The sequence below is a fragment of the Hyperolius riggenbachi genome, chromosome 9 (genome assembly GCF_040937935.1).
Source record: "Hyperolius riggenbachi isolate aHypRig1 chromosome 9, aHypRig1.pri, whole genome shotgun sequence".
In the NCBI taxonomy this organism is placed as follows: Eukaryota; Metazoa; Chordata; class Amphibia; order Anura; family Hyperoliidae; genus Hyperolius; species Hyperolius riggenbachi.
Window position 1 is genome coordinate 258,264,185 of NC_090654.1, and position 26,185 is coordinate 258,290,369.

General features: G+C 46.3%; 1 protein-coding gene and 1 long non-coding RNA gene across 6 annotated transcripts in view; one reads left to right on the top strand and one right to left on the bottom strand.

Annotated features, from left to right (window-relative positions):
* Nucleotides 1-25,503, top strand: LOC137533164 (uncharacterized). Its single transcript, XR_011024148.1, has 3 exons — nucleotides 1-140; nucleotides 22,850-22,992; nucleotides 25,268-25,503. It is a non-coding gene; the product is annotated as an uncharacterized lncRNA (long non-coding RNA).
* TMEM260 (transmembrane protein 260) overlaps nucleotides 1-26,185 on the bottom strand; it is a 162,476-nt gene that overhangs the window by 96,824 nt on the left and 39,467 nt on the right. For all 5 annotated transcript variants that reach the window (XM_068254379.1, XM_068254381.1, XM_068254377.1 and 2 more), the window contains exon 4: nucleotides 25,318-25,469. In XM_068254379.1, the coding sequence (XP_068110480.1) occupies nucleotides 25,318-25,469 (152 nt within the window). The remainder of the gene's footprint in view (nucleotides 1-25,317; nucleotides 25,470-26,185) is intronic.

Consider the following 26,185-nt stretch of genomic DNA (forward strand, 5'->3'; position numbering starts at 1 on the left):
GGGAAGCTGGCCAGCATCATTGTTTAAATCCTTTTTAGGAAATATATCTATATAAAGAATAAAAGCCTTGCTGAGAATCCCCTATGAAGAGATGGACTAGTCTAAAACCTGTCACTTCTGTAAGATTTCTACTGCCTACTGTAAGTGACAGCATTATAGGAGAAAAGTAATTTATGGCTCATTTTACTCTGGAATAAATGTACTTCTTATTTGTTTATGTTTGCACATACTTTCAATTTTACGATTTTTCGCCATAGTGCCCCTTTAAATAAAGTAAGAGATCTAGGAGGCAACATTGGGATTTAACGTGTACCCGAGGCAATACGTGACATGATGAGATAAATGTGTATGTACAGTACAAAACATTAATAACCAGGCTGTTTTACTTGTTTTATTTTCCTGCTCAAAGAGTTCATTTCTAGGCATGGAAGTGACAGCTTCTGTTTTGTCTGTAGCTTGTCGGGAATAAAGTACACATCACTGATAAGCAAATTACAGCCTAAAAGTTTTCCTGACAAAATTCAACTTCTGAGGGCAGGGGAGAGGTCAATAGTTCCAAGTATTTTAAGGGGAGGGAGAGATAAAGTACATGAGGCAAGCAAGAGACGTGTACTGTTCTATGCAGGGGTCGGAGCAGCACAGGAGTGATGTCACGCAGTGGGTGGAGTAAGTGGGGAGAACAAACATAGCCTACAGCAGTGCACGCTCACTGATACCCACAATGCCTAGCAACATCAAGATACGTAAAGGAGAATAGCATTTCCCACACTAGTGGTATTGCCCATCAAAACATCATAAGAAGCAAGAAGATAATAGGAGAGGTTGTTGAGAACAAGCAAAGACAGAAGAGGAGGGAGGGGGAGAGGAGGAGTGTCCCTTTCACAGGAACAAAAGTTAATTCAGGGACCACCCGAGTCCAGGGGGGCGGGGGCTAATCGGACAGTTCAGGGGCGTGAATTTTAATCCATTCATCCCATATTTTGTTAAACTTCTTGGGGCAATTCCTGTTTCGGTACGTGATTTGGTAAAGCAGTAGCATTTTGTTTATAGGCTGTGTCCACATTGCGCTAGTTGGAGGTGTGGGGCTGTTCCAATTACAAGCCATTTCTTACTTGGCATAGGGGAACGGTATTCTAATCAGAGTTTTTTGATGTCATCCCAAATGGCTCAGTTTGAATAAACCAAAGAAAGCAAAATTGGGAGTTAAGAGGCCAGTGAAGTCAGTAACTAGTTTCACTGCGTCCTCCACCTCCCGCCAGAAGGCGGACAAGCGGGGACAGGTCCGAAACATATGCCCAAACCTGCTCCTAGAGCAGTTAGCCGACATTTTTGGATTCATTCTATATAAACGAACTGGAGTGAAACATATACGATGTCTAATTTGTATGCCCACCAAGCTATCACTTGCTGCCAGTAAGTCAGATTGAAGATCCGCAATAGAAGTTTCCAAGTCCTCTATATCTAGGTCATGAAGCTACACCTACCACCTAGCAATACACTTGTCTATCCTACCAATCTGTCCCTCAGTTGGCAGTCATAGGTGGCAGAAAGAGGCGTATCTACTTTGGCCATGATGCTCAGTGATTCCAAGTTGTCTGAACCGAGTTGCAAGGGTTCTTTCCCAAACTGAGATTGCATAGCATGCCTCAGATGGATGAAGCAGAAGAACATTCTGTTATCAATATGAAATGTTGCTTTGAGGCAATTAAACTGCTGGTGGCTCTCCTGTGTTGCAATATGTTGAAGGTTTTTAATGCCATGTTTTGCACATAGGTAAGGGCTCGAAATGGACAGGAAGTGCTCCAGGTGCGGGCTGCCCCATAGCGGGTTATAGGAAGACAACTGATTTGGGGTTTAACTAAGTAGGTGTCCGCTTCACCAGAGTTAGGGGGTAAGTGCACTTAGGGTCTTGCAACAGAGGCATGTAAGCGCCTCATAGGAGCCCAGCACAGCTGCCTCCAAGTTTACTGCAGGATTTTGAGGGGACTGACCGAACCACCACCAGACGGTAACACACAATGAGGCTAGATGGTAAAGCTCCCTTGATCAACCCTGAACTGCAACATTTCCAAGGAGATCCTGGGTAATTTACTTGTCCAGATGAAGTTCGTGATAATTTTGTAGATTGTTTTAAAATAACATTTGGGGATCTGGGAAATGGAGATGTGGAAAACATTGGGGAGGAAAATCATTTTATGAAGTTTTGTCCTACCTATGGGGGACGAAGGTAAAGAGGTCCATAATTTGCATTTTGTCTCAAACTGCTTGAGCACAGGTTCAAAGTTAAGATAAAGGGAGTCTTTGTAGTCAGAGGCACACCCAAATATTTGAATTGCTGTACCCATAGCAGCAGAACATCTGGCCTGTCAAGACTCCAGGACAATATCCAGGACAAAGACAGATGATTTGTCCCAGTTGATCTTGAGACCCGATTCAAAGCCAAATTCCTTGATCAGCTACAGGGCAGTCCGAAGGGAGAAAGATGCAGAATTCAGGAACAGGAGGGTGTCATCTGCATACAAAGCTAATTTGTATTCCAAGCATCCCACTGACCCTTAATACTTTGAGATGGCCATAGGTTCCAATGCCACAACAAATAGCAATGGAGAAAGCGGGCATCTTGTCTCGTGCCACGGGACAGAAGGAATGGCGATGATATATCCATGTTGGATCGTACCCAAGTAGAAGGTGAGACATATAACAGCTGGATCATTCTGATGAAACAAGGGCCAATCCAGAAGCAGCCAATGGCCGCCCACAGGTAACCCCACTCCACAAAATCAAATACTTTTTTAGCATGAAGCAACACTATGAGGAACATATTTCGGGTTCCAGGTCTTGACGGCTTGCATGTCAGCAATAGCATCTATCACTTCCTCTGTCGAAACCACAACATCTAGGGGCTGCCTTTGTTCTGTGGACAATTGAGGAAACCGCATGTCAAGTTTGTAACCAAGCATGTCAGCTTCTGTGGCTTTAGATAGGGAGTATAGACTGGTATAGAATTCTAGGAATAGCTCATTGATCTTTTTTGGGTCTGTATGCATGACACACGTAGCATCCTAAATGCGTGAGATGGGAGTTAAACCGCTCTGTTCCTTTACTAGCCAAGCAAGCAGCTTTCCTGCTATATCTCATTGCTCAAAAACTTTTTGGGACTGGTGTCACACGGAGACGTTAGTGGCCTGCACCCTGAAACTACTTAGTAGCACCATAAAACTACTTAGTTTTCACAAGCTCCCTGCCAAATGTCATATTCCTGAGATGACTGGGAAAGGACATATTGCGTCTCTGCTCATGCCGATTCTTGCTTAGCTTAAGCATCGAGTGCCCACTCTGAGTCTTAGAGAAAGCAATAAATGAGCTCCTCACAACTGTCTTCTGTGCACCCCAGGCTGTGCTAATCGGAGCTGTGTCTAAGTTGGTCGCCCAATAACTCTCAAGTTCTGAGTCGACCTTGGTGCAAACCTCCTCATCCTCTATCTATAGACGGGATATCCATTTAACAACATTGGTTCTTATATTGAGACGCTGAGGGAAACAAACACCTGGCCATGGTTTGAGATCCCCCTCGCGAGGACCTGAAATCGGGACACCAGGGGCATGACCTCCTGGTTGGCCAGGAACAAATCAATATGTAGTAATGATTGATAAGTAGCAGAGTGGCAGGTATACTGAGCAATGTTTCTGTTCTTCCAGTGCCACAGATCTGTAAGGGGATGGGACGCGAACCACGCCCTAAGCCCATCCCTATCACTAGCTCCAGCACCCATCCTGTCAAGTCCAGGATTTGGGGACATGTTGAAGTCCCCGGATATTATGAGCCTGGCAGGGTAATGTGGTGTAACTTTGGACATTATAGTATCGAGGATACAAGTGCAACAATAATGTGTTTAACCGCGTAAATCATAGCTACCAAAATGACAAATCTGTCTAAGAGATCTGCAAATACGGAAATCATATGGAAAGGAAGTAACTTATGAATAAGCTGAGACACCACGGGAGTTGGAGGAGTAGGCGGCATGATAAGTGTCGCCGGAGTGCCAGAGTGTCCTGACCAAACAATTGTGTTTCCTCTAGAATGCATATCTACAATTCCCTGTCTTACTTTGTGTGCTTTCCTTATGAGCTTCCTGCAGAAAGACATCACACTTTGAATATGAAGAGTTGTGGGGGGGGGGGGGGGGGGGCTGCCACAGATAGAGACCTCCTGAGGATCCAGTGCACCCGCTCCGACATGAGGAATGGGGAAAGTAAAGCTTGGGGAAACAACTCCTTGATGAGGTTCTCAGTGAATGCCAAGGGGAGCAGCCCTCCTCTCCCTCATGCAGACCAATGAGGCCAAAGTTGCAGTGGCGACTTCAATTCGCTCTAGCCTCCAGCTTGGTGACACTTGTCTGGAGGGTAGGGATGTTGTCCTCATGGCGATTAACTGTACCCTCCATGTTGAATATCCGCTGCTCTATATCAGAGATCAGTCGCCATCAGGAACATCTGATCTACATGCTTGTTCAAGGACTATGGCTACAAGTATTAGAGACAGAGGATCAGCAGGACAGCCAGGCAATTTGCCTTTTTGCAAAAGGAAATAAATATGTCAGCCACCATATCACTCTTATGTCAGATGCTCTTTAAAATATACCTGAGATGGGGCAGGAGGAAACAATTATACATACTTGGGGCTTTCTCCAGCCCCCCTTCACCCTCCAGGCAGATTGTTCCCCTTCTGTCTTCCACCACCTCCTGGATCTTCCACAATCGGCAAGCAGCATTAACAAAAAACTCCAGTGCGTGCACCTTCCGCCCAGAGGTTTATTCCCAGAAAAAATGACAGTGCTATAATGCAGTTCAGTGTAACATAGTACAATCAGTTAGCCATACATTATAAGTCCGTGTCCAGAGCTTACGTGTCCAGTAGACTAGTGGTCATCAGTTCAGGAGGTGGGTGGTGGGCACTAAGGTGGCGAGCGAAGGCCGTTTCGCATGCAACTGATGCTTGGTCACGCTGCGTACCATTCAAACGAGGAAGGTGATCTTCTGGCATTAAACTGAGCATAAGCCCCGGCCCTTCCAGAACATCACTTCCTCCGTGACTGAAGCTGGTTGTCATGGGAATGTAGGCGCCGCTCGAGGAGCCAAGAGGGCGGAGAAATTGTAACCTGCCCTCATAAGCAATGACAGAAAACAATCTGTCAATATTGTCTGCAAGCAAAAAGCAACAATAACTCTATGTAGCGCTGGGTCTCTCTGTCGCCAGTGCCAAAAACTAGGCACCTAGGCGCAGGGGGTACCCTATCAATAACGCGCTGCTAGGAATAAGCCTGGCTCACCAAAGCGAAGCCTCCCGTACCACGCAAACCCATACAGTGAGATGACATTATGTGTAATTAACATGCCATTAAAAACACAAAAATGGGGGATTTACCTATTATTCTAAGTAGCCATCATCTAGCCATAATAAACATGCCAGGCATCTAGCTCGGAAGCAACTTCTCCCACTAGGACATTTTATGAGGATGAATCAAAACTGTCCACATGATCCAGTCAAAAGCTGGGTACAGTGACCGCATACGCTGGTCAATTAACCATTAGACCTTTATGGATAAATGTTAATCCAGACTGGTTATCACTGGGCAGTAATATCATCCCCACGTTTCAAATGTCCCAGTACCTATATACCACAGGGTAAAACATTCTATCTATTCACCCGTATATATCTGGATAAAGGCCCCTTCACTAGTCTCCATATTATTACAACCTACAGAACCCTCCCAAGCAGCAAACTACATAAATCTTACCTCAAAAATGAGATTTTTCCCTTCTAAGTACGGTATATCACAATTAGGTCGTTATCTATGGATCCAACATACAAGATAATTCAGTTTTATCATTGAGGCCTAAAGGTCCCATGGCCTCTGTTTTGAATATTAGTCTTGTTTCTCTCCTCAGCAGGAGTCTCTCCCTATCACTCCCTCTCCGGGGTATTTCTTGTTTTTCCAATGCTGCGAATCTGATTTTAAATTTCTCTGTTTCATGTTCCTCTCTCATATGGGCAATGAACCGGGTGCAGCCCTTTCCTGACTTAATCGACCCAATATGTTCTCCAATTCTAACTTTCATTGGTCTGGTCGTCTGACCTATGTAAAGTCGGTTACAAGGACATAGCATAACATAAACCACAAAATCCGTCTGGCAGGTAAAAAAAACCCTCTTATCTGTAACATCTCTTTTCCCAGTTGTATGCATTTTTGTGTGATCAACTTCCCTCACCATTTGCAATGACCACATCTGTGATTACCATTTGGAAGGGCAGCACTGAGCCAATCGGCCCTGGTAAGGCGTCCAGTCAGGGCCAGTTGGCGCAGGAGCAGTCTGGCAGTGCACCCTCTCCCTTCATGCTCACGTGGCCAGGTGCATCCTGCACCTGTGCACTAGCACTACTGCTGGCCGAGCATGCACAGTTGGCCCAGGACCGGAGGACTTTCCGGGGCCAATTGCAGACAAGGATGCTCCATGCTATTGGCTGTCTACACTCTGCCACTTTTATTGGCCTGAGGAAGCAGGTTTAGACCCGTGAAACGTGTTGCCTGTGCTAAATAAAAATCCTTCTTCTCTTCTGAGAATGTCATCATTAAGGTAAGCCAACTCACTACTTTATGCTGCTATTGCAGTTTTCAACTACATTTTATACAATCCTGGGTGCTTCTTCACCCCCTGTTAAAGTGAATGAGAACCGCATTTAAAAAAAAATTCCGTCTCCTCTCTCGGTGCTCTCTATCCTGTGCTGGCTCTCCCTCGTTTCAATCCCCTGCCGAAAGGGTATTCAGAAGTCTTCGGGAGCCGTGTCCTCCCGAAGATGTGCGGCTCCATACTGCACAGGCGTGAGCGTGCAAGAGAGCGTGCTTGCACAGGTGCAGTACAGGGCCGCCCTTCTTCAGGAGCACTCGGGCTCCCTGATGACTTCTGAAGCCTCCTTCGGCCGGGTAAAGCAGTATTTGTCTAAATTATTTAAATACTGCTACCGGGCGAGCTAGCACTGGAACGAGGGGACCAGGAGAGGAGCGGGAAGGCTCTATAGGACCCAGAGCCTTCCCTCTCCTTGGGTAAGTATCTGTCTCATTTTTTTAAATGCAGTTCCCATTCACTTTAAGATCAATAATGAACACTCTTATATTTTTCCTAGCACAAGTTTCCTTTAACTAAATATGGCAGATTTTCAAGGAAATTTCCTTTAACTAAATATGGCAGATATTAGAGGAAAATCCCCTCTCCTACAAATACAGATATGCACATCCTAGTCGCTAGAAGGTACAGTTATGATACAATATAACAAAACCCTTTCTTTTCCCCCTTTTTAATCCTTCACTGTAATGTCAATAGCAAGCGTGCCCTGCTGGTACATTTATGTTCACAGTAGAAAGGTTGCGGAGGTTAAGTTCAGGTCACAAGACAAATTAAATTGTAACAAGCAACTGACATGGTATAATGTCTCCTCGCACTCAATCAATAGGGCGCTGTTAGCACTATTACCATAGAGATGGCTTGCTCTTTACCGAGGGCTGTCTTTTGTTTGACAAGACAAATTTGCCACTTGAACTGTGACATTCCCTAAGGACATGTACTTCATCAATTATTTGTATTCTGCATACGAAAACTATTTTCATATTTAAATCCGCAGGAGGCATGGCGCTGGCAATTGTCGTCAGACCGCACAAAGGACGCTTCACACACAACATCCGTTATCTGATCGCTGTACATGCATTGCTCTGGAGAAAACGGCTATTCAGATTTTTTTTTAAGAAACAGATTTTCTATTAATATCTAATACATATTCAGTAGTAAATGAGGTGATAATATGATAAATACACTGTACAAATAGTAATGCGCAGTGTATATATATATATGTGTGTGTGTGTGTGTGATATATATAACTATAATGATAACTCTGTGTGTGTGTGTGTGTGTGTGTGTGTGTGTGTTTTGTATATATCTATAATTATAACTGTGTGTGTGTGTGTGTGTTATATAACTATAATGATAACTACGTGTGTGTGTGTGTGTGTGTGTGTGTGTGTGTGTGTGTGTGTGTGTGTGTGTGTTGTATATATCTATAATGATAACTATGTATGTGTGTGTGTGTGTGTGTGTGTGTGTGTGTGTGTGTGTGTGTTATATATAACTATAATGATAACTACATGTGTGTTTGTGTGTGTGTTATATATAACTATAATGATAACTATGTGTGTGTGTGTGTGTGTGTGTGTGTGTGTGTGTGTGTGTGTGTGTGTGTGTGTGTGTATGTTATATATAACTATAATGATAACTGTGTGTGTGTGTGTGTGTGTGTGTGTGTGTGTGTGTGTGTGTGTGTGTGTATGTTATATATAACTATAATGATAACTGTGTGTGTGTGTGTGTGTGTGTGTGTGTGTGTGTGTGTGTGTGTGTGTGTGTGTGTGTGTAGTGTGTGTGTGTGTGTGTGTGTGTGTGTGTGTGTGTGTGTGTGTGTGTGTGTGTGTAGTGTGTGTGTGTGTGTGTGTGTGTGTGTGTGTGTGTTATATATAACTATAATGATAACTACATGTGTGTTTGTGTGTGTGTTATATATAACTATAATGATAACTATGTGTGTGTGTGTGTGTGTGTGTGTGTGTGTGTGTAGTGTGTGTGTGTGTGTGTGTGTGTGTGTGTGTGTGTGTAGTGTGTGTGTGTGTGTGTGTGTGTGTGTGTGTGTGTGTGTGTGTGTGTGTGTGTGTGTGTTATATATAACTATAATGATAACTACATGTGTGTTTGTGTGTGTGTTATATATAACTATAATGATAACTATGTGTGTGTGTGTGTGTGTGTGTGTGTGTGTGTGTGTGTGTGTGTGTGTGTGTGTGTGTGTGTGTGTGTGTGTGTGTGTTATATATAACTATAATGATAACTGTGTGTGTGTGTGTGTGTGTGTGTGTGTGTGTGTGTGTGTGTGTGTGTGTGTGTGTGTGTGTGTGTGTGTTATATATAACTATAATGATAACTATATGTGTGTGTGTGTGTTATATATAACTATAATGATAACTACATGTGTGTTTGTGTGTGTGTGTGTTATATATAACTATAATGATAACTGTGTGTGTGTGTGTGTGTGTGTGTGTGTGTGTGTGTGTGTGTGTGTGTGTGTACATATACACACACAGACACACAGATAGATAGATCACACACACAGTATAAAGAAATACAAGATGCTTGTGTGGTTTGTAATACTGACACAAGTGGTTGCCATATTTTTTTTGTCATATTTGTTGCAGTTGCAGCATATATATTATGCTATTATTGTAATATTCATTTATCCAGTGACACATCTCCGGGTATTTTAGGAATGGAGTTTATATGGGAGATACTTCTCTGTGTCCTACTTTGAGCAGCATAAGAGAATTAGAAATTGTTTGTATCTTACACGATAATCCTCTCAAATACGGGTCAGGCGAAGGTTAGGAGTCTGAAAAATGTCCACATCAAAGCAGAGCGAGGTTAACGAAATCCCAGGATCATGTGATGGAAACTGTTTTCTTATTGCAAGAGTCAGAGGTTCACCAAAATAAAAAGAAAGGCTAATTGGGATAGTGTGTGTATGTGTGTGTGTGTGTGTGTGTGTGTGTGTGTGTGTGTGTGTGTCTTTGTGTGTGTGTGTTTGAGGTGTGTAGTGTGTGTGTGTGTGTGTGTGTGTGTGTGTGTGTGTGTGTGTGTGTGTGTGTGTGTGTGTGTGTGTGTGTGTGAGAGAGGTGTTTGAGGTGTATGTGTGTAAGGTGTGGTGTGTGAGGTGTGTGTGTGTGTGTGTGTGTGTGTGAGAGAGGTGTGTGTGTGTGTGTGTGAGAGAGAGGTGTGTGTGTGAGGTGTGTGTGTGTGTGAGAGAGAGAGGTGTTTGAGGTGTATGTGTGTAAGGTGTGGTGTGTGAGGTGTGTGTGTGTGTGTGTGTGTGTGTGTGTGAGAGAGGTGTGTGTGTGTGTGAGAGGTGTGTGTGTGAGGTGTGTGTGTGTGTGTGAGGTGTGGGTGTGTGTGGTGTGTGTAAGGTGTGGTGTGTGTGTGGTGTGTGTGTGAGTGGTGTGTGTGTGTGTGTGTGAGTGGTGTGTGTGTGTGTGGTGTGTGTGTGTGTGTGTGTAGTGTGTGTGTAAGGTGTGGTGTGTGTGTGTGTGTGAGGTGTGTGAAGTGTGTGAAGTGTGTGAGGTGTGTGTGTGTGTAGTGTGCGTGGTGTGTGTGTGTGTATGTGTGCATGCGCTGATCGATGTGGACTGACACATAGCTCCGTCTCACAGAGAGACCTCTCTGCTCAATTCCCTCTACACACAGACTTTTAGGAGGGGTGGGTGCAGACATGGCACCCACTGCATGGGAGTAACTACAAATCATAGGGCCCCCCAGCAAAACTTTGATGGGGGCCCCAATGTTCACACCCTTTTTCTTGGTGACCCTCACAGCCTGGGGGCCCTTAATTCTTGGGTCATAAAACAAGTGTGGCTTTTAATAATTTTCACACCCATAAAAAGTGTAGCCCCCAAAACACCTGATTTGAAGGATGGGCCCCTTAATTGGAGAAAAGGAAGATTAGTATGGCCCCCCTCACAGCAGTTGCAGAGGCTGCTCCCCTGTAGTTACGCCCCTGGCACACGGCACTGTGTGCGCGCACCCATAGCACGAGCCATGTCTGTACCCCTGTGAATACGCAGACATGCAAGCTACCGAGGCCCCAAACCAGTGTTCCAACAAAGTAACAAAATAACATACCTATCAATTCACCAGTGTTTCTATGACAGCGGTAGAGGAATATCGGTAAATTCACCGATATTCTTCCACTTCATTCAGAATCAGAATCACTTTTATTCGCCGAGTGCGCTGTTGGCGCCCCCGGAATTGGTTGTAGTACACATGGCAATGGCGGAGAGCAAAGACGTAAGACATACATACATACAGGCATTACAGTTAAATATGCATAACGTTGGTGCAGAGTGCATTGTTACAAGTGAGGCGGCAAGGCAAAGAGTCAATGTTGGCGACTGGAGAACTGAGTTGTACATGCCCTAAGCTGTAGAGGCCCAGGTGGGAGGAGTGTTCAGTAGGAGGACTGCCTGGGGAAAAAAGGTGTTTCTACGCCTCTTGGTTCTGGAGCGGACTAGTCTGAAGCGGCGGCCCGATTGAAGGGGCTCAAAGAAGTTGCTTCCTGGGTGGGAGGGGTCTTGGGAGATCCTGCTGGCTCTTTTCATCATTCTGGCTGTGTGGAGGAGGTCGAGAGGGGGCAGAGGTGTGCCAATGATCTTCTCTGCAGCGCTAATTACTCTCTGAAGTTTATGCTTGTCGCTAGCGTTGGCTCCCGAATACCAGACAATGATGGAGGAGCAGAGGATGGACTCAACTGTGGCGGAGTAGAAGCTGGTGAGCAGATCACGCGGGATGCCGAATTTCTTCAGCTGGCGCAGAAAAAACAGCCTCATCTGAGCATTTTTCTGGATTCTGGTGGTATTTTGCCCCCATCTTAGGTCACTGGTTATGGTGGTGCCCAGAAACCGAACACTTGGTGCCCTGGAGACTTCAGTCTCTCCAATGAGGACTGGTGGAAGGGCAGGAGGGTGTTTCCTGAAGTCTACAATTAGTTCGACAGTCTTGGATGCATTGAGGACGAGATTGTTTTGCTTGCACCAGTTACAGATCCTCTTAATCTCGCTGTGGTAAGCTTGCTCCTCGTTGCTTCTGATGAGACCGATGATAGTTGTGTCATCCGCAAATTTCATGATCTTGACAGAGTCAGCAGTTGAGGTGCAATTGTTGGTGTAGAGGGAAAACAGTAGTGGGGACAGTACGCACCCCTGCGGTGCCCCTATGTTGGTGATTCTCACACTGGAGGAGCAGTTACCGAGCTTGACTTGCTGTGTTCTGTTCGTGAGGAAGTCCCTAACCCACCTGCTAAGGGATGGGTCGACTCCAAGTTGCGCAAGGTTGTTGAGCAGGATGTCCGGGCGAATGGTGTTGAAGGCCGAGCTAAAGTCCAAGAACAGGATTCTGGCATAGGAGCCAGGTCTGTCCAGGTGCTCAGTGATATACGCCAGGCTGACATTGACTGCATCCTCAACTGACCTGTTCGCCCTGTACGCAAACTGATGAGGATCGAGGAGGGCATCGGTGGAGCTCTTCAGGACAGCAAGGACTAGTCGCTCAAGGACCTTCATGATGATGGGAGTGAGGGCTACAGGTCTGAAGTTGTTGTGATCGGTGTTCCCTGGTTTCTTGGGGACTGGGATGATTGTGGACCTTTGGAAGCAAGGGGGGACCCTGCCTTCCGCTAGGGATCTGTTATAAATGGAGGTAAGGATGGGAGCTAGCTGTACTGCACAGGTTTTCAGACACATTGATGACACGCCATCCGGGCCTGCAGCCTTCCTGTGGTTTAGTTTGTGGAGTTGACGCAGTACATCCTTCTCCTGGACTTTGATTGACGCCGAAGCATCCTGCCCCCATGGGGAGGGTAGAGAGGATGGAATGTCCTTCGGTGTGGAGAGGTGCTCAAACCTGCAATAAAACTCGTTGAGTTCCTCAGCTAGTTGGATACTAGGGATTGCCTGATGGTGAGCGGGTTTGAAGTTGGTAACTGCCCTGAGACCTTTCCAGACCTCCCGGGAGTTGTTTGACTGGAGACTGAGCTTCAGCTTCTCGGAGTAGGCCCTCTTAGCAGCTTTTAGTTCCCGGTTCAGGGTATTCCTGGCCTCCCTGAACTCAGCTGGGGTGCCGGACCTGTGCGCCTCCTCCTTGAGTTTCCGAAGCCGACGCAGCTTGCTGGTGAACCAGGGCTTGTTGTTGGGGAAGACTTTGAAGGTCTTAGTAGGGATGCACGACTCCTCACAGAAGCTTATATAGGAGGTGACATTTTCTGTCCATTCAGCCAGGGTGGGTGCCTCCAGGGCCGACCAGTCAGTGCAATCTAAGCATGCCTGCAGCTCCAGCTTTGCATCATCTGTCCATTTTTTGACAGTCCTGATGACAGGCTTAGTGGATTCCAGGAGCCTTCGGTAGGTAGGGATCAGATGAATTAGGCAGTGATCCGAGTTCCCCAGGGCAGCTCCCCGAGTGGCCTTGTAGGCATTCTTTTGCACTGTGTAGCAGTGGTCCAGGGTGTTGTGGTTCCTGGTGGGGCAGGTGATGTGCTGCTTGTACCGGGGCAGTTCCTGGCGAAGGTTGGCTCTGTTGAAGTCCCCCAGGATGATGAAGAGGGCTTCTGGAAGAGCAGTTTCCCACCGCAGGATGCTGTCGCTAAGAATCTGTAGGGCAGTCTTGGTGTTCGCATCGGGGGGGATGTAGACTCCAAAGAGAACAAAGGATGTAAACTCCCTGGGTGAGTACTGGGGCTTGCAGTTGATGGCCAGTAGCTCAACATCGGGGGAACAGATCTTGCTGAGGATGGTGGTGGTGGTGCACCAGGAGGTGTTTATGTAGAAGCATATGCCTCCTCCGTGCTTTTTCCCAGAGAGGGCCTGATCTCTGTCTGCTCGAAAGATGTTGTGGCCTGGCACCTGAAGAGTATTGTCAGGGGTACTGTCGCTCAGCCAGGTTTCGGTAAAGCAGAGAACCGGGGAGTTCCTGCCAATCGAGGGTTTGCTACCTAGTAGGAGAAGCAGTTCGTCTATCTTATTCGGTAGAGAGCGCACATTTGCTAGTAGGATAGCAGGGACAGGAGAGCGTAGGCCCTTCCTCTTGAGTCTCACTAGAGCCCCCGCCCTCTTCCCCCTGTGGCAGCGTTTCCTTGTGGCGCGGTATGAAACCAGCTTTTTGATGTGGGCCTCAACCACGTCCCGCAGGGGAGCATCTTCGCTGGTGTGGACTAAAGGTTCCCAGTGCAGGAGCTCCTCTCTGGATAGGGTGACAATGTGCGGGGAGAGGGGCTGTTCTTTGCCCATACCGAGTTCGGTTAGCTGCTAAGCCAGGCTGAGCAGGCAGTGCAAAACAGGGTGGCCTCAGCTGCTAACGTAGAGAGGCACAGGACCAGTCTGAGGAGATCGTAGGCGCAGAGTGGCATACAGAGCGGGCACACTGGTAGTCTGAGGTACAATGCAATTTCATAAGCCAGCGGCATGCCGTACAGGCACACTACTGCTAATCTGAGGTGCAGGTGGTATATTGTACACAAGTGTGGCATACAGTTCCGGCATAGTACTGAACAGGTGGCATACAGTGCAGGCACAGCAGTAATCCAGAGTTCAAGTGGCATACAGAACAGTCATAAAAGTGTTCTAGGGTGCATGTGGCATACAGTGCAGGCACACAACAGTCATAAAAGTGTTCTAGTGTGCATGTGGCATACAGTGCAGGCACAATAGTAATCAGGGGTGCAGATGGCATGCAGTACAGGCCCAGTGATAGTCTAAGGTGCAAGTGGCGCACAGAACAGGCACAGTAGAAATTCAGGGTGCAATAGCATACAGAGACAGGCATGGGTGGTAAGCTGGGGGTGCAGAGTGGCAGATAGAAAAGGCACAAGAAGCACAGAAGTGATGGTGGTCCAGGATGCAGGGAGGCTGAGAGAGGCAGGAAAGTTTAGCAGTTTCCAGCTCACCATTTGGAGTGCAGCTCCAGAGTGCGGCTCACCCTTCAGAGTGCAGGCCTATGATCTTGGTCCTCTGGGTGCCGGAGTGATGCTGCTGGCAGTCAGGGGAGCCGGTCATCTGGGGGTGGCTGAGGCCAGAGGGGCTGCCCTTCTAGTGGCAAAGGAGGGATGCTGCCCGCCGACGGCTTTCCTGCTGGGACTGGTGTTTCCGTGCTCAGTCGAGGCCCGGTGACCACGTGCTAGGGCCGACTTGCTAGAGGCTGAGAGGTGGCGGCGGAGGAAGCCCCCCCAGACGGCAGAGGTAGCTGAGGCAGCAGGAGGAGACTGCCCGTGGTCGCGATGGAGAGACGGCAGGAGGAACATCCGCAGCACGACAGTTGTTCTGATGCAGGGGCCCGAGGAAGAAGAAGCGGCCGAGCAGCGGGGACGGCAGGAGCCGTGGTAGCGGTGGTGGGTTGCGGCTGGGGTCCGGGTCTAGCAGCGCCAGATGGGATCCTGCGTGTCTGCGGAGCGGAGAGCAGAGCGGCGGCCAGACCAGAAGCAGAGGATCGGTGTCGGCGTGGGACCCCGTGGAGCGATGTGCGGTCCGCGCTGGATCAGTTGTGCCAGGTGAGTGGAAGCTTCTGCTGTTACTAATATTAATATTACTAAACTTTGTTGTTACTAAACTGCTACTAAAACTAAAAACTGCTACTAAACTAAAAACTACTACTAAAAAGCTACATTCAGCTACATAAAACTACATAAAACCCAGGAGCCATGTGACCGAGGCGACCCGCACAGGCACCATCTTGGTCACACTAAATATCTGTAATATTTACTAATATTTTACTCTGACCCAGCCTCTCCCTACACTCACTGCACTCTCCCATGGTGGACAACTAGCCTGAACCCACCTCTCCCCCCTAAGTGTAATGGATGCCTGTAGTGGCGTAACAATTGGGGCTGCCAGCCTTGCAGCGCGGGGGGGGGGGGGGGGGGGCACGCTCAGAGCCGTTTTTGGGGATAGGAGGGGTCGCAGCATGAGTGGAGAGCATTGGCCACACATCAGTGGGGAGAGGGGACACCCCCCCCCACCCTCACCTCAGGCTCTCCCCTCAGTGCTCCCCCTCCAGCATCAATCAGTGGCTGCAGGCTGCGGGCAGGAAGGAACACATACCTCCATGCGTTCCACCCGCCAGAGGCTCCGCTCTCTAAGTGTCTGACACTACTTCCTGTTTAAACAGGAAGTAGTGAGAGGCACTTAGAGATCGGACCTCCGCGGTTGATGGAGTATGTGTCCGCCGCCCTGCTGCCACTGATTGATGCTGGAGGGGGAGCGCTGAGGGGAGAGCCTGAGGTGAGGGAGGGGGAGTGTTTCCCCTCCCCGCTGTGTGGCCAATGCTCTCCACTCATGTGGCAACCCCTCCTACCCCCAAAAACGGCCCTGAGCGTGCCCCCATCCGAATGTTTGCAGGGGGACCTGGTGATTTCTAGTTATGCCCCTGGGTGCCTGTAAATCTACTATACTATACAGCATTATCTGGGCAGTAAAACTTGATGTCACTAACTATGATCTTGAGCCCACTCGCGTCCCTAAAGTGTAAAAAATAATCCAACAGACCTAACGCTTGCACCACCCATGTAACCACTTCCTGGCAATTGACCTATGAGGTGGCCAGGAAGAAAGAGGTAGTGGAGTAGGAGTGGGAGTGGCCAGGGTGAAAGGAGGCATGGCTGAAGATCCATGGCAGGAAATTCACTTGAAGACCTAACAAAAGCTCAGAAGAACCCTAATAGAGAGGGACCACAGGGCAGCAATCCAAAATAAAATTGCATTACGTAATAAAAACTGTTTGCTAAGCTTTCAATCTTGATGATTGAGTTTGCATGATTAAACTTTGTGCTGCAGCCCCGTGTATAGACATGTCTGGATTTCTGGGGGGGGGGGGGGGGGGGGTCGACATCTTCTTCTGGGTCACAACTGTCTCATGATTGCTATTACCCGTAGTTAATTTTTTCCTAGATAAAGGGGCCCAACGTAACCCAAAAAGTTGGATAGACTTTATTTAAGTTGTATAAAGTCTGTGATACTTGGGAGTGCTTGCTGGACTCCTACATGGTTACATCAGTAAACTTGGACTTCTAAGTAGTGGTGATGGCCATCAGGACTGGATTTCTGCATAGGCCACCGCTTTGGAGGAATGAAGATGTGGAAAACGTGCCTTATGCATATGCAGAAGAGGCTGCTAATGGATTATAAAGATTGCAAATGGGGGCAGTACACAGAAAAGGGTGTGGATATCCATGAGGGTTGCATATGGAAAATGTAGACTGTTAAACGTGCAAGAAGAGGGCGGTACAGAAAATCTGGCCTAAGCAAGAAAGAAAGTAAAGATGTAGCAATGGTGACCATAACCTCAAACCAAACAGGATGCGGGTTGAGTGTTTCAGAGTTATTTTATTATGTATTTATACAGCACTGACATCTTCTGCAGCACATTACAGAGTACATAGTCATGTCACTGACTGTCCTCAGAGGCGCTCACTATCTAATCCTACCAAAGTCATAGTCTAATGTCCTACCATATTATTATTCTGCATTTATATAGCTCTGACATCTTCGGCAGCACTTTACAGTGATGTCATTTTCTGTCCTCAGAGGAGCTCACAATCTAATCCTTATTATAGTTATAGTCTAATGTCCTACCATATTTTTATTATGTACTAGCTGATTGCCCGGCATTGCCCGGGTATGTATTTGGCTGGTGTTGGCTCCGCCCACTTTTCTAACCCTAACACACAATGACTCAATGACCTAGTTTGTGAGCTTTGCAGTATTTGGCATCAATAATTTGCATTGAAATGAAACAAATCTGATTGGCTGTGGCTCCACCCTCTTTTCTGAATTTGAACCCCAGTCACCCAATGACCAACTGTACCAGGTTTTAAGCTTGTGTCCTTAACAGTGCAAGAATGGCAGCAATTGAATATTCCCCTTGAAAAGCAATAATTGAATTTGGATTGGCTTTTGTAGGCTCCACCCTCTTTTATGAATATTAATCCCAGTCACCCAGTGACCAACTGTGCAAAGTTTGAGTACCCTACCGTGTAAGAATGGCTGCAGTTTACATTTTCCCAGTGAAATTTGTATTTGTCTCCGCCCACTGATGACCCAGCATTGCCTGTGTATGTATTTGGCTGGTGTTGGCTATGTCCACTTTTTGTAACAGTAACAGACAATTACTTAATTACTCAATGACCAAATTCGTCAGCTTTTCAGTCTTTGGCATCAACAATTTGCATTGAAATGAAACAAATCTGATGGGCTGTTTGTGTCTCCACCCCTTTTCTACATTTGAACCCCAGTCACTCAATAAATAACTGTAACCCAGTTTTGGGCTTGTGCCATTAACAGTGCAAAAATGGCAGTAATGAAATATTTCCCTTGAAAATCCATACATGAATTTTGATTGGCTTTTGTAGGCTCCATCCACATTTATGAATAATAGCTGATGAATCGGCGTTACCCAGGTATGTATTTGGCTGGTGTTAGCTCCGGCCACTTTTTCTAACCCTAACACACAAATACTCAATGACCAAGTTTGTGAGCTTTGGGGTCTTTATCATCAATAATTTGTATATTCCCATAGAAATGAAACAAATCAGATTGGCTGTTTGTGGCTCTGCCCCTCTCCGGCATTTGAACCCCAGTCACCCAATGACCAACTGTAGCAGGTTTGAGGCATCTGTTATTAACAGAGCAAAAACGGAAGCAATTTAAATATTCCCCTTGAAAATCAACAGGTGAATTTTGATTGGCTATTATAGGCTTCACCCACTTCCCATATTAATCTCAGTCACCCAGTGACCATCTGGGCAATGTTTGAGAACCCTTGCCATTAACAGTGTAAGAATGGCTGCAGTTTATATTTTCCTAGTGAAATTTGTTTTTGGCTCCGCCCACTTTTTCTAACCTTGACACACATTCACTCAATGACCAAGTTTGTGAGCTCTGGGGTCCTTGGCATCAATAATTTGTAATTTACCAGTGAGATGAAACAAATGTGATTGGCTGTTTGTAGCTCCACCCCTTTTCTGAATTTGAACCCCAGTCACTCAATGACCAACTGTACCAGGTTTGAGGCTTGCGCCATTAACAGTGCAAGAATGGCAGCAATTTAACTATTCTCTTTGAAAATCAAAAGGTGAATTTTGATTTTCTTTTTAGGCTCCATCCACTTTTCTGAATATTAATCCCAGTCACCCAGTTACCAAGTTTTAAGCTTTTGGGTTTTGAAAATCAACAGGTGAATTTTAATTGGCTGTTGTAGGCTCCACCCACTCTCTTGAATATTCATCCCATTCACCCAGTGACCAACTGTGCAAAGTTTGAGAACTCTGGCAGTAACAGTGTAAGAATGGCTGCAGTTTATATTTTCCTAGTGAACTTTATTTTTGGCTCCGCCCACTTTTTGTAACCTTGACACACAGTCACTCAATGAGCAAGTTTGTGAGCTTTCAGGTTCCCGGCATCAAAAATGTGTGAATGGAAGCAAAATTCAAATCGGTCAAGCCGTTTTCGAGTGATCGACACGCATGCACGCACGCACGCACGCACACACACACACACACACACACACCCTCTGCAGCACTTACAGAGTACGTAGTCATGTTACTGACTGTCCTCAGAGGAGCTTACTATCTAATCCTACCACAGTCATAGTCTAATGTCCTACCATAATATTATTTAGTATTTATATAGCACTGACATCTTCTGCAGGGCTGTACGGAGTACATAGTCATGTCACTGACTGTCCTCATAGAGGCTCAAAATCTAATTCCTACCACATTCATAGTCTTTTACCCTACCATATTATTATTTGGCATTTATATAGTACTGACATCTTGTGCAGCACTTTATGTGGCACATAGTCATGTCACTGACTGTCCTCAGAGGAGCTCACAACCTAGTCCCTACCACAGTCATAGTCTAGAAACCCTTCCACACTGATATGTCCATAATAGTGTAGGGCCAGTCACATGTTTGGGGTGTGGGAGGAAACCGGAGTGCCCGGAGGAAACTCACACAGACACGAGGAGAACATACAAACTCAGATAGTGCTCTGGCAGGGATTTGAACCAGGGCCTTAGTACTGCAAGGTAAAAGTGCTAACCACTATGCCACCGTCCCACCAGAGGGTCCCCCTCCATGTCTTCATTTTCTACCTAAGCACAAGGAAGTCAAAGTTTCAATATAAGATGCAGATGCAGTTCTGCCTAGTGATGACTTGACCTATATTTCTGGAACTACTGATCACTATTTTAGCCTCATGTGCTCCATTCGTGCTGCCCAGTATGGTGTTAGACTCGCTCTTATGATGTGTGCAGAAATATACGTAGAAAGAAAATTCCTCTGCAAGACACACTTGGAGGACAAATAATATCTACATTTCATGCCCAAAAGAGCACAGAGATTTTGGCTCCACTCAGGGACTTGTCAACTGAAGACATTCTTATTTTAGTGGGTGGTCAGGTTCAGACGAAGTTTAAAACAAAAGTTCAGAAAGATGTGGTTTTTACGGGTCACCGCCCTCGCACATCACTCACACAAGGAACCTGCCAGTTGTGGCGGCTTGCAAGACTAGTTTGGCAGCCAAGCAGAGGCACCATCAAAGCTGCACTCCCAATTAGCGGGATTGGCTAATGTGGCGGCAAACAACATGGCTGCAGCATTCAGACGGTTCTGCTTTATCACGTAAGATGAGAGATGTGAAACCTACAACCAGATCCATTTTCATTTCACGCCGTAAAGCCCAAGTCCAAAAGGAACAGGATTTAGGATTTGGAATGGTATCTGTTGTTGTCAACATCAACTTTTTGAGTTTACAGAGTTCTAAATAATAATTTCATTATTTTAAAGTGTACCTGAGGCGACATGTGACATGAGACTCATATGTATGTACAGTACAAAACCTTCAGCCCAGAGGCGCTTGGCATAGTACCAGACCTGTTTTTGTATTTGCTCCATCTTATTGCCCGAGGAAGCGGGTCAATCTCGTGAAACGCGTTGTATTTTACTGGAGTATGTAAATAAATGGTTTTGCTGAAAATCGATGGCATTTTCTTGTGTCTGCCCGGAGGCGGTAAGTCCACCACCTCCTCATTTTTAACCGTTTTAGATCTTTTTATCTTTCTGGCGCCTCTGTATCCATACTACGTTACACATATCCACCCTTGGTGTAGGGGTGTTACCCCTTTTTTCCTTGATCTACAGAGAGACTTCTTAATCCTGAGTGGGGACAGGTCTAATCTCCCCACCTGCCTTTACAGTGGTCGCCTATGCGGTAACCCTGACTTTTGAGTATACTGCACATTCTCTTTCCACACACCTTTATTTACCAGTGCATACTACACTATATTGGGCTCTTGGTGTCCCTCTTATTGTTTAGACCAGGGGTCCCCAACCACCGGGCCGCGTCCCACTGCCGGTCCGTTGGCAGTTTCCTACCAGGCCGCGGCGTGTCTGGCCTCTCACCCCTCCCCCCACGGCCGCCGCTCCTGTTACCTTATGAGCGGGCGGCCGCTTCCTTCCTCATATACCCCAGACGCGCTCTCCTCTTATCATCATCTGGTATAACAGCATCACGTATTGCGGCTGCTGTAAGGCAGAGAAGGAAGCGCGGCAGCGGCTTCCTGTAGCGGCGATATGCATCGCTGTTACCATGGGAACCCTGCCGCGCTTTCTTCTCTGCCTTACAGCAGCCGCAATACGTGATGCTGTTATACCAGATGATGATAAGAGGAGAGCGCGTCTGGGGAATATGAGGAAGGAAGCGGCCGCCCGCTCATAAGGTAACAGGAGCGGCGACCGCGGGGGGGGGGGGCACTACCATACTAGCGCACTATACTAGCTATACTGGGCACCATACTGGGCACTATACTAGCTATACTGGGCACTATACTAGCCATACTGGGCACTATACTAGCCGTATTGGGCACTTTACTAGCTATACTGGGAACTATACTAGCTATACTGGGCACTATACTAGCTATACTGGGCACTTTACTAGCTATACTGGGCACTTTACTAGCTATACTGGCCACTATACTGGGCACTTTACTAGCTATACTGGGCACTATACTAGCTATACTGGGCACTACCTACCGATACTGGGACTATACTAGCTATACTGGGGTAACTATACTAGCCATACTGGGCTAGCCACCCCCCCCCCCGTAACCCGCTCCACATGACACTGTCCACAAGGTCGTGCATCGAGGCACCCCCCCTCCCCCAGAGAAAAATTTTGTGAGAAAGTAGTCCCCAGGCCGGAAAAGGTTGGGGACCCCTGGTTTAGACAGTATAAGTAGCTGTGTGCCCTCTGCAGGTCAGCAGCAGCTGAGATCATCACACTGTTCTCATCTTCTGTAATTAACGGATACCTGAACTGAGATAAACTTGTATGTAGAGTCGCTATGCTACTTAGCACTAGGCTGTGCTTCTTTTTTTTCTCATGGCTAAGAATTTAGCGCTGTAAATGCCACTTTCTCTGCAGTTGGACCCAAGTAGGACTGCAGCATAACTCTCACTGATAACCTATTAGAAGCCAAGAAACTCCTGCATGGCAGAGAAACACTTCCGGAATAGTTAAAAAGGTCAATAGTTCAAGATGAAAGCAATAATTTGAAACAATTTAGTTACAACATATATTCTGAATATAATACGCACCTACTTTCTATTCTCCACCTTACCCCCGTTTTGGGAAAGAAAAAGGTCTTATACTCCAAAAAATACAGTACTTATTAACCATTTGCAGACCAACGCAGTTGAAATCTACGTCCTGCATGTGGCAGTGTGGATCTGAAAGGACGTAGGTTTCAATCATCCCGTCGCGTAGTCATGCCGCTCCCGCCGATCGCTCCGTTTTCTCCCCGCTGTCTCTATGACAGCAGAGCTCTGTAAACCGGCCAGGAGCAGTTTTCACTGGCTCTTGGCCTTGTCTTCACTGCAAGCCAATACCATTGGCTTACATTGATTGACAGGGTCAGGAGCCAATAAAGGTGGCTCCTGACCGGCGCACAGCGCTCTGTCATAGGGACGGCAGAGAGAGGGACCCGCGGCAGGGACAGAACTGTGTGACAAACGGGAGCGGCAGATTATTGCGGCGATTTGTTGGGAGACGGCGTTTTACCGTACTAGCAGTCTCTGTTCCTTAAGGGGGCAGAGACTGCGGGTACGGAAATGGTTAAGATAAATATATAATTATTTACTTCTTCCTTTCATTTCAAGTTTAGGTTTGCATATACTGCTATACTGACAGAGCTGTCCAGGGCCCGAGGGCCTCACAGGTTAGAACACAGCCATCTTTTGAAACCGTGTGCAAATGCCTTGCGGCAGGCCTACAGTTAATATAAAGGAAAACACAGATACTTTACAGGTTTGTACATATTGTACATCAGTACTGAGCATTGACTGACTTACATAATGGCTGTTATACTTGTTTATCTGATGGAGGAGGGGGGAGGGTGGTGGGAGTACAACTTTTGTTTTGTTTTTTTCCTTCCATTTAAATACTTCAAACATTTACATATCAATGTAGCATTTACAGGAAGTTGCAGTGAGGTTTTAAACTTTTTTTCATGTTAGAATTAATTGTTAAAAAAGCAGCACCACCAGTTATTTGATGGCAATTATGGCAGCAGTTGCATTGAAGTCTGTAGTGATAATAGGTCCACGAACTGTCATTGCAGATCATAGGCAAATTACTGGGGTCCCAATGAGGCTTCCCCCTCCCCTGTAGCTGCAGGCAGTCTAGCGCTGGCTCCCCCGAAATGTCCCGGAATCCTCCCTCGACATGCCTGACAAGCGCTGATAAGCGCTGATTTATTTGCATTTCCTGGCTACAGCGAGGGCGCTGTTGCGGCTGTCCGCATGTTGATAGACGAAAATAGCCGATCTCCGCCGGGTCCGCTCTACTACGCAGGCGCAGGAGACTTGCACCTGCACAGTAGAGTGGCACGACAGCAATCGGCTATTTCCGCCTATCTTCAAGGTGGAGAGCCGATACTGCGCCTGCGCTGGAGCCGGGAAGGTAAATATTTACATCCCCGCTGTTCGGGGAGCTTTATCTCCGCCGCTGTGGGAGCGAGGAGGACAGGGGAAGCCTCAATAGGATCCAGAGGCTTCCCTCACCTGAGGTGAGTACCTCCCAGGGGAGGTTTTTTCATTACAGGTTCTCTTTAAAGGGGACCTTAACTGAGAGGGATATGGATGTTTCCATTTAAACAATACCAGTTGCTTGTCAGTGCTGCTGATCTCTTTGGCTGCAGTAGTGGCTGAATCACACACCTGACACAAGCATGCAGCTAATCCAGTCTGACTTCAGTCAGAGCACCTGATCTGCATGCTTGTTGAGGGGCTGTGGCTAAAAGTATTAGAGACTCAGGATCAGGAGAGTCAGGCAATTGGTATTATTTTAAAAGGAAAAATCCATATCCTTCTCAGTTTAGGTTCCCTTTAAAATGAACTCGAAGTGAGAGTGATGGGGAGGCTGCCATATTTATTTTATTTTAAGCAATACCAGTTGCCTGGCAGCCCTGCTGATCCTCTGTCTCTAATACTTTCAGATATACCCTGAACAAGCATGCAGCAGATCGGGTGTTTATGACAGTATTGTCAGATCTGACAAGATTAGCCGCATGCTTGTTTCTGGTGTTATTCAGACACTACTGCAGCCAAATAGATGAGTAGGGTTGCCAGGCAACTGGCATTGTTTAAAAGAAAATACATATGGCAGCCTCTATATAACTCACACCTCGGATTCTCTTTAAGTAAGGGGAACTATCAGAATGTTACCCTCTGAATAATGATTACTCATTTGCTCATGATGTTAATGAATATAATATATAATATATAATTAATGAAATAACTTAATTTTCAATATTATGTTAAAAATTATTTGTGCCATGTTTACTCATTGTTAAAGAGAAACTCCAACCTAGAATTTAACTTTATCCCAATCAGTAGCTGATACCCCCCTTTACATGAGAAATATAATGCTTTTCACAAACAGACCATCAGGGGGAGCTGTATGACTGATTTAGTGCTGAAACCGCTCCCGCAAGAAGCTCTGGGACCGCGGTACTTTTGGCAGTTTCTTACAATGTAACAAGGTTCACAGACAGGAAATAGCTGTTTACAGCTGTCTCTAACAGCCAAAACAGCTAGCAGCAGCTACATAGCCTGCCCACAGTAAAAATGTCACCATGTAATAAATGTCAGAATGTAAATCGGGGAGAGGAAAGATTTTACAATGAGTAAACACGGACTAAATCATTTATACATAATTATGGTAAAAATGAAGCACTTTTTTTACTTCATTATTTTCACTGGAGTTCCTCTTTAAGTCTTTCCTCTTTCTGATTTATATTCTGAAATCTGTCACAGGTGTCACATCTTTACTGCTGGCAGGTGCATCACTGCAGAATGTTTACTGTTGTTCTGAAGCCAGTAGAAATAATACGTGGTCTCCCAGAATGCTCTGGGAGGAGAATTCTGCCTAACAAAAAATCCTAGGCTAAACCTCACTAGGAGGGTGGGGCTAGACACCAATATATTACTATAGGAAGTGTTTTTGATGCTAAAACCAGGATAATTAATGTAAATGTGGGTATCCTCAATAATTCAATACATATTACTTTATGCCCTTACAGTTCCTCTTGAAGCTACAGCTACAAAAATATTACAATCTACTAAATGTTACCTGAATGTTGTACTGAACAACAGAGTGGCTGCAATGGCTCCAAACAGACTGCACAGAAGATTGACACGATAAGCGATGGAACCGAACGGAACCAAGACCATGGCGAGCTTAGCCATCAGAGTAAACAGCGGGTACCCTGGGGGATGAGCCACCTACAATAATAAAATATATATAAAGGATGCTGAAAACAACAGTTCAGAAACACACACAGCTCTCAAAACGTTTCACAATCCTTGTTGTAGGCCCTGAATTGAAGTCATGCTTGAATTCTATTGGTTGTGTGCTGGTGCTGTCTGTGTGGTAAGCACATTGGGCGTGGTCTCTCAAGAAGCAAGGCGCACCAAGACCGGAGGGCAGTTCTGGGGCACGTGGTACTATTGCACTGGTATATATTTATGGCTGCACTGCTTGTTTTGGGTACTCAGCCATTGCGGATGTTGGGATTTGCTTCCAACGTGTCTGTTTCTCTTACAGAGCAAGCCTCTCATCCCACTAGCACTTTAGTTTACCTCATCATTGCATTAATTGGGCCATGCAATTGTTTGAAAGTTTAGAAAAGGCACAGAACATTTATATTGTGCTTTTCTCCTGGGGGACTCAACACGCTGCAGCCACTAGGGCAGTGATGGCTAACCTTGGCACTCCAGCTGTGACAAAACTACATATCCCATCATGCCTCTGCCTCCTCGAGATATGCTTAGAGCTCAGAGTATTGCACTGCCTCATGGGACTTGTAGTTCCACCACAGCTGGAGTGCCAAGGTTAGCCATCACTGCACTAGGGTGATATTTTTTTCTGTGATAGTAGATTTCAAGCTGTGAGGAATCTTTTAGAATAAAGTAGAAATGCTGGCTTTCAGACCACTTTA